This window comes from Mycothermus thermophilus (assembly GCF_041956435.1).
Source record: "Mycothermus thermophilus strain CBS 625.91 unplaced genomic scaffold VTJ04scaffold_3, whole genome shotgun sequence".
Taxonomy (NCBI): Eukaryota; Fungi; Ascomycota; class Sordariomycetes; order Sordariales; family Chaetomiaceae; genus Mycothermus; species Mycothermus thermophilus.
In genome coordinates, this window is record NW_027191429.1 from 3,654,205 (window position 1) to 3,670,781 (window position 16,577).

Sequence of the window (16,577 nt, forward strand, 5' to 3'; positions counted from 1 at the left end):
CATTCAGGAGCAATCCAAAGCGTACCCACATTCCCCGTTTTCCAACGGGCATCCACACTTCGACACACTCCGCCTTTGTTTGTCTTCAACACAACACCACCACCTAGGTCAGCTTGCGACACGGTCTTGCGGAGTTTCCAGGGAGCTTTGATACCCCCGATACCCTCCCTCCCCGCATACATCGTACAGTTTGCTCTTCTTCCCTTCTTTTCAGGATCCCCTGTTCTCCTGTACAGCGTCGTAATATTTTGTGAGTTCCTTCGACCCACGCGACTCCGCTCCCTGACCGACGTCGCGGGACTGTGACGACAGGCCCGAGCTTGTGTGACTGGGTTCGCCAGCCGGCTGCTGTTTGTTGAACTCCTCCGTGGCCGAAACGATATCGACCCGCACGACGACGGAATGTTACTGCCGACAGGACCGTGATAACTCTCGCCCTCACCGACTAAGCCATCGCACGACCGACCCCTCGCTCTGACTCCCCTTTCCTCACCTAACCCCGCCGGCCGGCGCCACCGAGACTTCGCCATGGAAACCGCCGTCTCCCCCGGGACTTCGGGCCCCGGGACAAACGGCCTGTCCGGATCCTCCTCCCCGTCCGCCCCCTCCTTTGCTACCGTCGACCCGGCGCGCGTCGTCGACTACCTTGCCTCCCTCCTCCAAGCCGCCCTAGGGGCCACCCGCGCTGAACTCGAGGGTCCGGGAAGCTTGCTCTCCAGGACGAAACATGCAGACACATTGCAGCGCTGTACTCGGTTCGCAACAGAATCGCAGGTCGCCCTATACATACAGAAGGAGCTGATCTCGTCGGAGAATGGTGATGATGGTGAGTCTTGACGGAAAGCAGCATGGCAGGTTGGGGACGCTGACACGCTCGCAACAGGCGCGCCGTCGCATATCTATACCATCTCTTCCGACTTGTCGTCGAGTCCGACAACCGTCGCGTTCCTTGTCCTCCTCAAGCGGCCACAACCCCTGGATCCCAACATCCCGATCACATCGCAAATCCAAATGCTCAACCTCCCCGGCCCGGCATCCCTTTCGGCGACATCCGGCGAGCAGGGCCCGACCGGATCGCCCTATGAAATCCTCCAACTCTACCTCCACAACGGGTTGGCACCATATTTTGATGCCAGCACCAAGAACCAGCAGGTCCTCGGCGGCGGGAGGGGGCGCGCTGACGTGGATGCGAAAACGGGCATTCCCGTGACCAAGAAGCGCTGGACCGAGCTGGAGCTCAGCTTGTCGCACCTGCAGCAGAACGTCGAGATTCCGGAAGTGGCTCTGCCGTTCCACCCCATCGTGCAAGCAGCTCTCGATGAGGCCGCGGCGAGGCAGATCAAGCCCACCCTCGACTTGATCCCGGCCAGCGTCCTGCAGGACAGCACGTTTCTTAACAACCTCCAGGCCACGGTCAACAACTGGATCAAGTCGATCCAGGTCATCACCAAGATGACTCGGGATCCGACGACCGGCACAGCGACCCAGGAGATAAACTTCTGGCTCTCCATGGAGTCGGCCCTGGAAGGGATCGAGAACCAGCTCCGCGGCGAGGGCGTCATGTTGACGCTGGAGATCCTCAAGCACGCAAAGCGTTTTCAGGCCACGGTCAGCTTCACCGCAGATACGGGTCTCAAGGAGGCAATGGAGAAGGTGCAAAAGTACAACCAACTCATGCGCGACTTTCCCCTAGACGAGCTGCTGTCGGCCACCACTCTCGTCAAGGTCCGCGACTCCATCAGCCAGATCTTTGCCCATCTCAACAAGAAGCTGAGGATTTGCCCCTATCCTATCCGCCGCGCGCTGCCCTTGGTTGAGGCCATCTCTGGCGATCTCGATGAGGTGTTGCACCGCTTGTTGCCGGGCACCGAGCTGGTCAAGCTTGATTATTCCGACTTCAAGCGCGTCATGGCCCAAACCGACGAGATCTTCCGTGGCTGGGACGAAAACATCAAGGAGTTTACCAACGTTGCCCGTGAGGTCACCCGCCGTCGTAACGAGCGCTTCATCCCCATCAAGATCCAGCCACGCCACGGCGACCTGCAGGCCCGTCTCAAATATGTCAGCAACTTCCGTGACAACCATGAGCAATTGCAGCGTACCATCATCAACGTCCTCGGCCCCAAGGCTACGGTCAACGGCATGGCGGATGGAACGGCAGGTGCCAACGGCGCCATCGCCGTCGTCGAGGAGATGGGTGACGTTGACGCCGTTGAGGAGGTGCGCCAGGCCTGGGAAGGCCTTAAGGACGTCGACCTCCTGGACGTGACTCCCGAGGGTACCCAGAAATGGGCCCGCGCCGAGAACACGTACAACGAGCGCACGGCGCGCGTCGAGAACTCCATCATTGCCCGGCTGCGCGATCGCTTGGCCACAGCAAAGAATGCCAATGAGATGTTCCGCGTCTTCTCCAAGTTCAACGCCTTGTTCGTACGGCCCAAGATCCGCGGAGCCATCGCCGAGTACCAGACGCAGCTCATCGACAATGTCAAGCAGGCCATCACAGCCTTGCACGAGCGCTTCAAGCAGCAGTATGGCCACTCGGAGGCCCATGCCATGGCCCAGCTGCACGACTTGCCGCCCGTCTCGGGCGCCATTATCTGGGCCCGCCAGATTGAGCGCCAGCTGGATGGCTACATGAAGAAGGTCGAGGACGTGCTGGGTGCTGACTGGACCCTCCATGCCGAAGGCCAGCGTCTGCAGCAGGAGAGCGATCTGTTCCGCAAGAAGCTCGACACGAGGCCCATCTTTGAGGCTTGGTTGCACGATGTCCAGCGCAAGCAGATCTCCATCCAGGGCCATCTTTTCAACATCAACCGCATCCGCTCGGCCGGCAACATCTTGGAACTTGCCGTCAACTTCGATGCCCATGTCATTGCCCTGTTCAAGGAAACGCGCAATCTGGTGTGGCTTAACTTCCCTGTCCCGCATTCGGTCAACAACGTGGCTAAGGAGGCCAAACGGGTTTATCCTTATGCGGTCAGCCTGATGGAGAGCGTTCGCACCTTTGCACAGACCAACCGGCAGATCTCTGAGATGTCCGAGGTAGCCGTGTTGCTCAGCGGCCACCGGGATGAGGTCTTCACACTCATCGCCAAGGGTATCCCCCTGCGCTGGGAGTCGTTTGTCAACACGTACGAGGTCCACTTCAAGAACTACACGGCGTCCACGGCACTCGATAGCTTTGTCGGCAAGAACCCGGAAAGCAAGCATGTCATGTTCGTCCGCGAGTTCGCTGCTGCCGTCTCCTTGTTGCAGACCAAGACCCTCACGCTGGCCAACATCCATGCCACGATCCAGAAGGCCATGGCTGAGCTCGAGAAGTGCCCTTACGAGGTCTCGGCCTTTGAGTCTCGTCTCGAGATCATCCAGAGCGCCGTCGACCAGCTCAATCTCGAGCAGTACGTCAACCTCGGTTATTGGGTCGAACGCATGAACAGGCAGATCCAGGCCACTCTGCTCACCCGGCTGCAACACGCCATTCAAGCATGGATCGAGGCCTTCGAGGATGATTTGCCAGAAAGGCCAGGAGACTTCCGGAAGCGCGCTGCCCTCGAGGATGCCGGAAACGCGCCCAAGGCCGACGTGCCTGTCATCAAAAAGCTTGTGCACGAGATTACCATGCGCAACCAGGTCATCTACCTCGACCCGCCGCTCGAGTACGCCCGAGCCAGCTGGTTCTTGCAACTGCACGACTGGATCGGTATCGTCTGCAACCTCAAAAAGATCAAGGCCACGCGCTACCAGATGTCCATCAGCACCACTGTGTATGAAGAGCCACGCTTCAACGACCTGCCCGCCGAGTGCACGCAGGCGCTGCTTCGCGTGCAGACGTCGGTCGAGAAGAAGCTCGCTGAGGTCAGTGCCTACGTTGACAAGTGGCTGCAGTTCCAGTCGTTGTGGGATCTGCAGTCGGAGCATGTCTATGACGTCCTCGGCGACCAGCTGTCGCGTTGGCTGCAGCTTCTGCAGGAGTTGCGCAAGACCCGCCAGACCTTCGACACCACCGAGGTCAGCCGCTCGTTCGGCCATATCACCATCGATTACGACCAAGTCCAGACCAAGGTCAATGCCAAGTATGACCAGTGGCAGCACGACATCCTCATCAAATTCGCCGCCCGCCTCGGCACGCGCATGCGTGAGGTGCACGCCGAAATCGACAAGGCTCGCAGGGACCTCGAAAACCAGTCCATCGACGCAACCTCGACCGCCCAGGCCGTCCAATTCATCACGACGGTGCAGGCCTGCAAGCGTCAGGTCAAGCTCTGGGCTCCCGAGGTCGAAACCTTCCGGCAGGGCGAGTCGACCCTCGTCCGACAGCGCTACCAGTTCCCCAACGACTGGCTGCACGTCGAGCAGGTCGACGGTTCGTGGGATGCGCTCAACGAGGTGCTTGCCCGCAAGGCCAAGGTTGTGCAGGACCAGACCGACGCGCTGCGCGCCAAGATCATCGCGGAGGACAAGGTGATTCTCGACAAGATCAACGAGATCGCGCAGCTGTGGAGCGAGGAGAAGCCCGTCTCGGGCACCATCGCTCCGGAGGTTGCGTCGGCCACGCTCAGCGACTTCGAGGCCAAGATCACCCGCTTGCAAGAGGAGTCGGCCATGGTGGCCAAGGCCAAGGAGGCGCTCGATCTGCCGCCGACCCCCGAGACGTCGCTCGGCCTCATCCTCGAGGAGGTTCAGGACTTCAAATCGGTTTGGGCCTCGCTGTCGACCATCTGGAACAACCTCAACGAGCTGCGCGAGATGCTCTGGAGCAGCGTGCAGCCGCGCAAGGTGCGCTCGGCGGTCGACAACCTCATCAAGATGACCAAGGAAATGCCCAGTCGCATGCGCCAGTATGCCGCATTCGAGCACATACAGAACGTGCTCAAGCAGCTCATGCGCGTCAACCCCATCCTCTCAGAGCTCAAGTCCGAGGCCGTCCGCGACCGCCACTGGACAAAGATTTACAAGCAGATCAAGCCCGGAAAGCGCTATTCGCCCGTGTCCATGACGCTCGGCGACGTCTGGGACTTGAATCTTGTCGCAACCGAAGCCATCGTCAAGGATATCATTGTCCAAGCACAAGGTGAAATGGCCCTTGAGGAGTTCCTCAAACAGGTCCGCGAGACGTGGACCGGCTACGGCCTCGAGCTCGTCAACTACCAGAACAAATGTCGTCTTATCCGCGGCTGGGACGAGCTGTTTGCCAAATGCAGCGAAAACCTCAATTCGCTGCAAGCCATGCGCCATTCGCCTTACTACAAGGAGTTCGAGGAGGAGGCGTCGGCTTGGGAAGACAAGCTCAACCGCGTCCATGTCCTGTTCGATGTGTGGATTGACGTTCAGCGACAGTGGGTCTATCTAGAGGGAGTGTTCACCGGCAATGCCGACATCAAGCACCTGTTGCCCATCGAATCGTCCCGCTTCCAGAACATCAACAGCGAGTTCTCGGCCGTCATGAAGAAGGTGTACAAGAACCCCAATGTCCTCGATGTGCTCAACATCCCCAACGTGCAAAAGTCGCTCGAGCGTCTGGCCGAGCTGCTACACAAAATCCAGAAGGCCCTTGGCGAGTACCTCGAGAAGGAGCGCGTTTCATTCCCCCGCTTTTACTTTGTTGGTGATGAGGATCTGTTGGAGATGATTGGCAATAGCAACGACACCATGCGCATCGCCAAGCACTTCAAGAAGATGTTCGCCGGCCTCAACGGTCTGGTCATGGATGAGGAAGGGGTCATCTCGGGCTTCACGTCCAAGGAGGGCGAGGTCGTCCGGCTCAAGAAGGAGATCAGCCTGGCCAAGACGCCCCGCATTAATGACTGGCTTGCCTTGCTTGAGAACGGCATGAAGACCACGCTCGCTGAGCTCCTGGCCGAAGCTGTCGAAGAATTCACACCCATCTTCGGCAGCGAGACGGTCGACAAGGATGCCCTCATCCAGTTCATGGGCCACTACCCGAGCCAGATTGTCGTCCTGGCGACGCAGTGCGTCTGGACCACGGCAGTCGACCAGGCGCTTGCCGAGGGCGGCGGCGACAAGCTGCAAGCGCTGTTTGACCGGGAGGTGCAGGTCCTTCGCCTCCTGGCCGAGACGGTGCTCGGAGACCTCGAGGTCCTAATGCGCAAGACGTGCGAGCAGCTCATCACCGAATGCGTCCACCAGCGCGACGTCATCGAGAGGTTGATCAAGGCCGGCGCACAGTCCAACACACACTACCTGTGGCTGCTCCAGATGCGCTACGTCTACACACCCGAGGGCGACTTCCTGCAGCGCCTGCACATCAAGATGGCCAACGCCAAGCTCAGCTACGGTTTCGAGTACTTGGGCGTTCCCGAGCGCCTCGTCCGTACGCCACTGACGGACCGCTGCTTCTTAACGCTCACCCAGGCCCTCTGCCAGCGTCTCGGCGGCTCTCCATATGGTCCCGCAGGTACCGGCAAGACCGAGTCCGTCAAGGCCCTCGGTGTGCAACTCGGCCGTTTCACGCTCGTTTTCTGCTGCGACGACACCTTCGATTTCCAGGCTATGGGCCGGATCTTCTTGGGTATCTGCCAGGTGGGAGCGTGGGGTTGCTTCGACGAGTTCAACCGTCTCGAGGAGAGGATTCTGTCTGCCGTGTCCCAGCAGATTCAGAACATCCAGGTCGGCCTGAAGCAAGGTGCCGAGGACGAAAAGGCGCAGATCGAACTGGTCGGCCGTCAGCTGCGCGTCAACGCCAACACGGGTATTTTCATCACCATGAACCCCGGCTATGCCGGCCGTTCCAACCTGCCCGACAATCTCAAGAAGCTGTTCCGCAGCGTCGCCATGTCCAAGCCCGACAAGGAGCTCATTGCCGAGGTCATGCTCTACTCGCAAGGTTTCGGCCATGCCAAGCAACTGTCCAAGCAGACGGTGCCGTTCTTCGATCAGTGTGGCGCCCGCCTATCTAAGCAGGCGCACTACGACTTCGGTTTGCGTGCCCTCAAGAGCGTGCTGGTCAGCTCTGGTGGCCTCAAACGCGCACGCCTTGCTCAGAGCGGAGGTAGCCTGGGTGCGGCCGAGGAGGTCGTCGAGCCCGAAATTCTGGTCCAGAGCATCCGCGAAACGATCGCACCCAAGCTCATCAAGTCGGACGTTGAGATCATGATGGATATCGAAAGTGTCTGCTTCCCAGGCGTCAAGTACGTGCCGGCCAACCTGGAGAAGCTCGAGGACGCGATCCGCCGCCTTGCTGCTGAGCGCCACCTCGTGGTCAGCGAGTTGTGGATGACCAAGGTCCTCCAATTGTACCAGATTCAGAAGATCCACCACGGTGTCATGATGGTGGGCAACTCTGGTACGGGCAAGTCTGCTGCTTGGCGGTTGCTGCTCGATGCGCTGCAACAGGTCGAGGGCGTTGAGGGCGTGTGGCACGTCATCGACAGCAAGGTCATGTCCAAGGAGGCGCTGTACGGTAACCTCGACTCGACGACGCGCGAGTGGACCGATGGTTTGTTCACCAGCATCCTGCGCAAGATTGTCGACAACCTCCGTGGCGAAGACGCCAAGCGCCACTGGATTGTGTTCGACGGTGATGTTGACCCAGAGTGGGTTGAGAACTTGAACTCGGTGCTTGACGACAATAAGCTGCTCACCCTTCCCAACGGTGAACGTCTTAGCCTGCCGCCCAACGTGCGTATCATGTTTGAGGTTGAGAACTTGAAGTATGCCACCCTGGCCACTGTTTCGCGTTGCGGTATGGTGTGGTTCAGCGAGGACACGGTCTCGCCTGGCATGATGGTTACCAACTATCTCGAGACGCTCCGCGCTGTTGCGTTCGAGGATCTCGACGAGGACGCCGTCGCTACAGGCCAGAACTCGGCCAAGGCTCTCGAGGTTCAGCGCCAGGTCGCCGATCTGCTGCAGGTTTACCTTACGACGGACAACTTCATCGAGCTGGCCCTGCAACAGGCCGAAGGGTTCAACCACATCATGGAGTTCACGGTGGCGCGGGTGCTCAACACCCTCTTCTCCCTGCTCAACAAGGCTGTGCGCAACATCATCGAGTACAATGCACAGCACGTCGACTTCCCTCTCGAGCCGGAGCAGGTGGAAAACTACGTGTCGAAGAAGCTGCTGCTGGCCATGGTGTGGGCTCTCACCGGCGACTGCCCACTCGCCGACCGCAAAGAGTTTGGTGACAAGGTGGCCGGTCTGGCAAGCTTCGGTTCGCCCCCGATCGATGGCACCAGCTCGCTCATCGACTTCGATGTCACCCTCCCCAACGGCGAATGGACTCCTTGGCAGGGCCAGGTGCCAACCATCGAGGTCAACACCCATTCGATCACGCAGACGGACGTGGTCATCCCGACGCTCGATACGGTCCGCCACGAGGATGTTCTCTACTCGTGGCTCGCCGAGCACAAGCCGCTGTTGCTTTGCGGCCCTCCAGGTTCCGGCAAGACCATGACCCTCTTCAGCGCGCTTCGCAAGCTTCCCAACATGGAGGTTGTCGGCCTCAACTTCTCCAGCGCCACGACGCCGGATCTGCTTATCAAGACGTTCGAGCAGTACTGCGAGTATCGCAAGACCTTGAATGGCGTGGTGCTGTCTCCCACGCAGATCGGCCGCTGGCTCGTCGTCTTCTGCGACGAAATCAACCTTCCTGCTCCCGACAAGTACGGCACCCAGCGCGCCATTTCGTTCCTGCGCCAGCTCGTCGAGCACAATGGCTTCTGGCGCACATCGGACAAGTCGTGGGTCACTCTCGACAGGATTCAGTTCGTCGGTGCTTGCAACCCGCCCACCGATGCTGGTCGTACCCCTATGGGTGCTCGCTACCTCCGCCATGCCCCCCTTATCATGGTCGATTATCCCGGCGAGAAGTCTCTCATGCAGATCTACGGCACATTCAACGCGGCCGTGCTCAAGGTCATCCCCACGCTTCGCGGGTATGCCGAACCGCTCACGCAGGCCATGGTGCGTTTCTACCTCGAATCGCAGCAGCGCTTTACGCCCAAGATCCAGCCGCACTATGTCTACAGTCCGCGCGAGCTTACGCGCTGGGTGCGTGGTGTGTACGAGGCTATCCGGCCGCTCGAGACGCTCTCGGTCGAGGGCCTTGTTCGCATCTGGGCCCACGAGGCGCTGCGCCTGTTCCAGGACCGTCTGGTGGAGGAGCACGAGCGCAAGTGGACCGACGATGCGGTGCGCCGCATTGCCATGCAGTACTTCCCGACCATCGACGAGCAGCAGGCGCTCGGCGGGCCCATCCTCTTCTCCAACTGGCTGTCCAAGAACTACGTGCCTGTCGACCGCGAGCAGCTCCGCGACTTCGTCAAGGCTCGCCTCAAGACGTTCTGCGAAGAAGAGGTGGATGTACCGCTTATCCTGTTCAACGACGTGCTCGAGCACGTGCTGCGCATCGATCGTGTGTTCCGTCAGCCTCAGGGTCATCTCATTCTTATCGGCGTCAGCGGCAGCGGCAAGACTACGCTGTCGCGCTTCGTGGCTTGGATGAACGGTCTTAAGGTGTACCAGATCAAGGTGCACGGCAAGTACTCGGCCGAGGACTTCGACGAGGATCTCCGTGAGGTCCTTCGCCGGTGTGGCTGCAAGGGTGAAAAGATTTGCTTCATCATGGACGAGTCCAACGTTCTCGACTCGGGCTTCTTGGAGCGCATGAACACCCTTCTGGCAAACGCCGAGGTGCCCGGCCTGTTTGAGGGTGACGATCTCGCCGCGCTCATGACAGCTTGCAAGGAGGGCGCCCAGCGCCAAGGTTTGCTCCTTGACTCGCAGGAGGAGCTGTACAAGTGGTTCACGAGCCAGATCGTCAAGAACTTGCACGTCGTCTTCACCATGAACCCTCCCGAAGATGGCCTCTCGTCCAAGGCGGCCACATCTCCTGCGCTGTTCAACCGTTGCGTCCTCAACTGGTTCGGCGACTGGTCCGACCAGGCACTCTTCCAGGTCGGCCACGAGCTGACTCAAAAGGTCGATCTGGACCGTCCCGGTTGGAGTGCCCCCGACACGCTGCCCAGGGTGTATCGCGAGCTCAGCCTGCCGCCGTCGCATCGCGAGGCCGTCGTCAACGCGATGGTGTACATTCACTACTCGCTGCAGCGCTTCAACCAGAAGCTGGAGAAGCAGCAGGGCAAGAAGACGTACCTCACGCCGCGCCACTTCCTCGACTTCGTCGCGCAGTACGTCAAGCTGTACAACGAGAAGCGCGAAGACTTGGAGGAGCAACAGCGCCACCTTAACGTCGGTCTCGAGAAGCTGCGCGACACGGTCGACAAGGTGCGCGATCTGCGCGCCAGCCTGGCAGAGAAGAAGGCGCAGCTCGAGCAGAAGGACGCCGAGGCCAATGAGAAGCTGCAGCGCATGGTGGCGGATCAGCGCGAAGCCGAGCAGCGCCGGACGACGTCGCTCGAGATCCAGAAGGCCCTCGAGCGCCAGGAAGCCGAGGTCGCTTCCCGCAAGAAGATTGTGCTCGAAGACCTTGCCCGTGCCGAGCCGGCCGTCGAGGAGGCCAAGGCCTCGGTCAGCAACATCAAGCGTCAGCACCTGACCGAAGTGAGGTCCATGGGCGCGCCGCCGCAGGGTGTGCGGTTGGCGCTCGAATCGGTCTGCGCGCTCCTGGGCCACAAAGTCAGCGATTGGAAGCAGATCCAGGCCATCGTCCGCCGCGACGACTTCATCGCCAGCATCATCGGATTCAACAATGAAAAGCAGATGACGCGGGCCCTTCGGCTCAAGATGCGCAACGAGTACTTGGCGAACCCCGAGTTCACGTTCGAGAAGGTCAACCGCGCCAGCAAGGCTTGCGGTCCGCTCGTGCAGTGGGTCGAAGCACAGGTCAACTACGCCGAAATCCTCGATCGTGTGGGCCCCCTGCGCGAGGAAGTCAAGCAGCTCGAGGAGCAGGCCCTGCAGACCAAGGCCGAGGCGCGGGCCGTCGAGCAGACCATCGAGAACCTCGAGGCCAGCATTGCCACGTACAAGACTGAATACGCGGCGCTCATCAGCGAGACGCAGGCCATCAAGGCCGAGATGGCGCGCGTGCAGTTCAAGGTGGACCGCAGCGTCAAGCTTCTCGACAGCTTGTCGTCGGAGCGCACGCGCTGGGAGGAGGGCAGCCGGTCGTTCGAGACACAGATTTCCACGCTCGTGGGCGACGTTCTGGTCGCCGCCGCGTTCCTGGCGTACAGCGGTTTGTACGACCAGACCTTCCGCAAGGCCATGATGGAGGACTGGTTGCACCACCTGCACATGTCGGGCATCCAGTTCAAGCAGCTCAACCCCGTCACCGAGTACCTGTCGACGGCCGACGAGCGCCTTGGCTGGCAACAAAACACGCTGCCCGTCGACGACCTGTGCACCGAGAACGCCATCATCCTCAAGCGCTTCAACCGTTACCCGCTCATCATCGACCCGTCGGGCCGCGTCACCGAGTTCCTGCAGCGCGAGTGCCGCGACCGCCGCCTCACCGTCACCAGCTTCTTGGACGACTCCTTCACCAAGCAGCTCGAGAGCTCGTTGCGTTTTGGCAACCCCATCCTTATCCAGGACGCCGAGCACCTGGATCCGGTGCTCAACCATGTGCTCAACAAGGAGTACCAGAGGACGGGTGGCCGCGTGCTCATTCAGCTGGGCAAGCAGCAAATCGACTTCTCGCCGTCGTTCCGCCTATATCTGTCGACGCGCGATCCTTCTGCCACGTTCCCGCCCGACATCTGCAGCCGCACGACCTTCGTCAACTTCACGGTTACGCAGAGCAGCTTGCAGACGCAGTCGCTGGCCGAGGTGCTCAAATCGGAACGGCCAGACGTGGACGAGAGGCGCTCCAACCTCATCAAGCTGCAGGGAGAGTTCAAGGTGCACCTGCGGCAGCTCGAAAAGAGGTTGCTGCAGGCGCTCAACGAGTCGCGTGGCAACATCCTGGACGACGACCACGTCATCGAGACGCTCGAGACGCTCAAGCGCGAGGCGGCCGAGATCTCGACCAAGATGCGCGATACAGAAGGCGTCATGGCCGAGGTGGAGGAGATCACGCAGCAGTACCTGGTGGTGGCTCGCTCGTGCAGCGCTGTGTTCGCCGTGCTCGAGCAGCTGCACTTCCTCAACCACTTCTACCAGTTCTCGCTGCAGTACTTCCTCGACATCTTCCACTCGGTGCTCCACGGCAACCCGCGCCTCGCCGCCGAGTCGAACCACGCCGTCCGCCGAGACATTATCGTTCGCGACTTGTTTGTCAACACCTTCAAGCGTACCGCCCTTGGGTTGCTGCAAAAGGACCGCATTACGCTTGCCATGCTGCTCGCCCAGGCCTCCCCGTACAAGATGGACAAGAGCCTGCTGGATGTGATCCTTGACGAGCGTGTCGAGGGTCGCGACGTGTCCACGGCCGGCGATGCTGTGGCCGCGCGCGAGGAGGCATTCACAAAAGCGCGGCGCGTGCCGGCGCTCAAGGATAAGCTTGACGCCGTGCCCGAGGCTGATTGGAACCGCTTCTTCAGTGAGGAGTTCGCCGAGAACTTCGTCCCCAGGGTGTGGGATGACGGGGTCGAGCCGTCGGATCAGGCGCTGCTGTCGCTGCTGCTCGTCAAACTGTTCCGGCTTGACCGGTTCGTCCCGGCAGCGGAGCGTTTCGTGACGGCCGTGTTTGGCGCCGACCTCTTCGATATCGTGGAGGACCTCAAGTTGACGGTCGACCAGGTTTCGTCGATGCGGCCCATCGCGCTCGTGTCGACACCCGGCTTCGATGCTAGCTACAAGGTCGAAGGCCTGGTGGAGCGTCTCCGCGTGCGGTGCACCAACATCGCCATGGGTTCCAACGAAGGCGTCGCCAGCGCCGACAAGGCGATCGCCAACGCCGCGCAGACGGGCTCGTGGGTGCTGGTCAAGAACGTCCACCTCGCGCCGACGTGGCTGCAGAGCCTCGAGAAGCGCATGGAGGCCCTGCACCCGCACAAGGACTTCCGCCTGTTCCTGTCCATGGAGTCCTCGCCAAAGATTCCCGTCAACCTGCTCCGCGCCTCGCGCGTGCTCATGTACGAGCAGCCCGCCGGCGTGCGTGCCAACATGAAGGATTCCATGTCATCGCTGTCGACGCGCGCCGTGCGCAGCCCGGTGGAGAGGGCGCGTCTCTACCTGCTGTTGTCCTTCTTGCATGCCGTGGTCCAGGAGAGGCTGCGGTATGCCCCGAACCTGGGCTGGAAGGGGTTCTGGGAGTTCAATGATGCAGATGTACGTGTTTCTTTCCAAGTCTATTTGATTTTCATTTGCTATGTTCATGACTAACGTGTGATTACAGTACGAGTGCTGCGCCTTCGTCATCGACACGTGGATCGATCAAGCCGCACAGAACCGCACCAACATTGCGCCCGCTAACATACCCTGGGACATGATCCGGCACCTCGTGACAGAGACATACGGCGGCAAGATCGACGACGACGGAGACTTTGCTGTCCTGCGCAGCCTTGTCGAGAACACCCTGACGCCGGCGGCGTTCGATATCGGCCACAGGCTGGTGTCGGCCGGCGGCGGTGGTGGTGCCGCGGCCGGTGACGATGAGGAAGAAGGAGCAGCAGGCACGGGCGAGCTGGTGGTGCCCTCGGGCACGTCGTTACAGGAGTTTATGGGCTGGATCCAGCGCCTGCCGGAGCGCGAGCCGCCCACGTACCTGGGCCTGCCGGCCAACGCGGAGAAGTTGTTGCTTGTGGGATTGGGTAAGAGCTTGATTGGGAACTTGAAGAAGGTGACGGATTTGTTGGATGAGGGCGAGGCGCTGATGGCGGAGGCGTGAGGAGTGAGTGGATAGAAGAAAGACAGGGGTCATGGTGGCGTTGATATTTGGTGTATCTTGTGGACTTGACGGATTGTTTGGTTTTGGGTGTTGGTGTGTCTGAACATTGGCTTTGTCTCTTTGTGTTTTGCTTCTAGATTATTATGAGATGAGATGGTTTGTACAAGACAGGTTAATACACGAGGCTATTCAGAATCATGGTGATGATGATAATGAGTGTTGTTGATTAGAAGGCTTCGAGAACAGGGAACAGTCGACACCAGGGTCCTGTCTGTTCTCTAGTAATCCATCTCTCCATCGATGGATGTTTTGCCTTCTCAAAGATAAGTTGGAGTTACATCGTAGACGAGAACATGGCTCATTGTTCTGTTTGGTCTTGTGATATTCCTGCAGGTAACATCGTGGATGGTAGTGATGGTGGTGGTTGGTGTGAATGGCCGTCTCCCGCAGGGATGAGCTCGGGATGCTTGAAGAGTGGCCCACATGCCACTTGCGAGAATCGCCTCGGGGCTGGGGATTGACTCAACTTGAATATTTCACTTCCCCTCAGTCGAGGGCTTAATTCACTTCAGATACCCAGGGTGTCTCTCAATTGTAGGGGAAAATAAGACGCTGTCTGCTCCATTCTTCTTTTTATTATTCTCACAATTTTCATTCTCGAATCCTCTCATCACAGTACTAATTTGTGATCAAACCACAAACTTGCCGCCATGGCTTTCACAATGCACTCCCACTCGGGGCAGTTCTGCCCCGGGCACGCCAAAGACCAACTCGAAGAGATTATCCAATATGCCATCAAGCTGGGCTTCAAAACCATGGGACTGTCGGAGCACATGCCGCGCACCGACATTTCCGACCTGTATCCGGAGGAGCTGCTGCCCACCCCCCAGGAATCTCTCGCGGCCCTGCGCCCACGGCACGAAGCTTACCTCGCCGAGGCCGTCCGCCTCCGCGACGCCTACGCCGACCGCATCCACATCCTCGTCGGCTTCGAGACCGAGTTCATCCGCGCCGACGAGTACGCCCCCCTCATCCGCGAGCTGGCCCTCCACGGGGACATCGACTACCTCGTCGGCTCGCTGCACCACGTGCGCGGCGTGCCCATCGACTTCAGCCGGGAAATGTACGCGGCCGCAGTGCGGGCTTGCACGGGCAAGAAGGACGAGGGAAGCGGGGGCAGCGGAGAGGACTACGATGATAACGAGGAGGAGGCGCTCTGGACCACCTACCTCGACGAGCAGCTCGCCATGCTCCAGGCCGTCAAGCCGCGCGTAGTGGGCCACTTTGACGTGGTCCGCCTACTGAGCAAGCAGCCGCAGCGGGACCTGCGGACGGCGTGGGACAAGAAGGACGGGGTATGGAGCAAGGTCCTGCGCAACCTGGAGGTGGTGCGCGAGTATGGCGGGTGGCTCGAGTGCAACACGAGCGCGCTGCGCAAGGGCCTGCCGGAGCCGTACCCCAAGCGCGAAATCGCCGAGGCGTGGCTGGGCATGGGCGGCCGTTTCACATTTAGCGACGACAGCCACGGCATCGCGCAGGTCGGGACGAACTATCTCAGGGGGCTGGAGTATTTGGAAGGGCTGGGAGTGAAGGAGGTGTGGACGATGGAGAGGCAGGTGGCGGAGGATGGGAGCAAGAGGTTGCTGGAGAAGGCCGTGTCTATCGAAGAGTTTCGGGCGAGCTTGAAGACGGGAGAGGACCAAGGGCCATGAGTAAAGAGTATGTAGTTGGCTGGAAGACAATACAACCAACCGGCTCATGGCCTGTCGAGTCGACTCTGGGATCAGGCTATGGCATATACTTGATGAATGCCATGGCTAGGGCGTTTCGTCACTCAATCCGGGCCCGACCTCTCGCATGATTCTGTCTCTTCGTGACCCTGTCCGTGACCACCTAAACTCATCCTCTTATAACTTCCACTACATGGGCTTCCCCAACCATCCATGGATGTCTCATACCTGAACCCTGAGCCCGTGTTTCTTTTGCTCTGAGACCATAAATAATTCCCTATGCCCTTACCCTTGAAAAGGGCTTGGGCCCCGCCAGAGTTCCATCGCCGGCGTCTCCACCACACAACTTTTAATCCCGCACCTGGCGACGGCCCCCTAACCAAGAATCATCCGGCCCGCTGGCTCAATGGCTAGAGCATTCGACTACGGATCGAAAGGTTCCAGGTTCGACTCCTGGGTGGGTCGAGAACAACAGAAGTTGTCCTCAGCCGACGTTATTTTTTTCTTGTTCATTCTCATGAACATTTTTTGGGGATGTCGGTTTTGACACTGCCAGCGGTCTTGACATACAACAAGGCTATTATGGGTCCTTGCGCCATGAAGAAGGAAGATCGAACCCTCCATGTACTGAAATAGATTGCTGAGGAATGGGACAGAGAGCGATTGTTGGGGCTTTGGAGCCTGACTAGGGTTAGGGTCTGCTATCGTGACCTTGTCGCTCTCCGTTCTCCTCCAACTGCCAGACCCCTCGTTGACCGTCTTCAGAAACTACGATCTAGCCCGCAGTGTTACAAAGCGTTTGGAATGGTATCATACATAAAATGCAATGCTTTGCCAAACTGTCTACGGACATGACTCTAAAAATTGCAAAAAGCAGGCCGATCGAGATGGGACTCGAACCCACAACCTCAGTCTAAATCCTTCGAGTAGGAGGACCACACGCTACCATTGCGCCACTCGACCTGGAACTGGCAGTGCAACCAGCTAGAATCTGGTGCCAAGGCGGAGTAAATCTACTTATCTGTCTTCTAAGACTCACCACATCTGCCGCTATCCTAACCCAACAGCTCTCCCCTCCGACCCTACCC

General features: G+C 59.5%; 2 protein-coding genes and 2 non-coding genes across 4 annotated transcripts; 3 read left to right on the top strand and 1 right to left on the bottom strand.

Moving 5' to 3' along the window:
• Positions 1-528: 528 nt before the first annotated feature.
• VTJ04DRAFT_5477 (uncharacterized protein) lies at positions 529-13,759 on the top strand (the record flags this gene model as incomplete). The annotated part of the gene is made up of 3 exons (XM_069363597.1): positions 529-826; positions 884-13,200; positions 13,268-13,759. 3 exons carry the CDS (start codon positions 529-531, stop codon positions 13,757-13,759), a joined length of 13,107 nt encoding a protein of 4,368 aa, XP_069220428.1.
• Positions 13,760-14,469: 710 nt separating this feature from the next.
• On the top strand, positions 14,470-15,471 carry VTJ04DRAFT_5478 (uncharacterized protein; the record flags this gene model as incomplete). Its single annotated transcript, XM_069363598.1, has 1 exon — positions 14,470-15,471. One exon carries the CDS (start codon positions 14,470-14,472, stop codon positions 15,469-15,471), a length of 1,002 nt encoding a protein of 333 aa, XP_069220429.1.
• A 410-nt stretch (positions 15,472-15,881) lies between these two features.
• On the top strand, positions 15,882-15,954 carry VTJ04DRAFT_t62. Its single transcript has one exon. It is a non-coding gene; the product is annotated as a tRNA-Arg (tRNA).
• A 414-nt stretch (positions 15,955-16,368) lies between these two features.
• VTJ04DRAFT_t64 lies at positions 16,369-16,452 on the bottom strand. The gene has a single exon. It is a non-coding gene; the product is annotated as a tRNA-Arg (tRNA).
• Between the last annotated feature and the right edge of the window lie 125 nt (positions 16,453-16,577).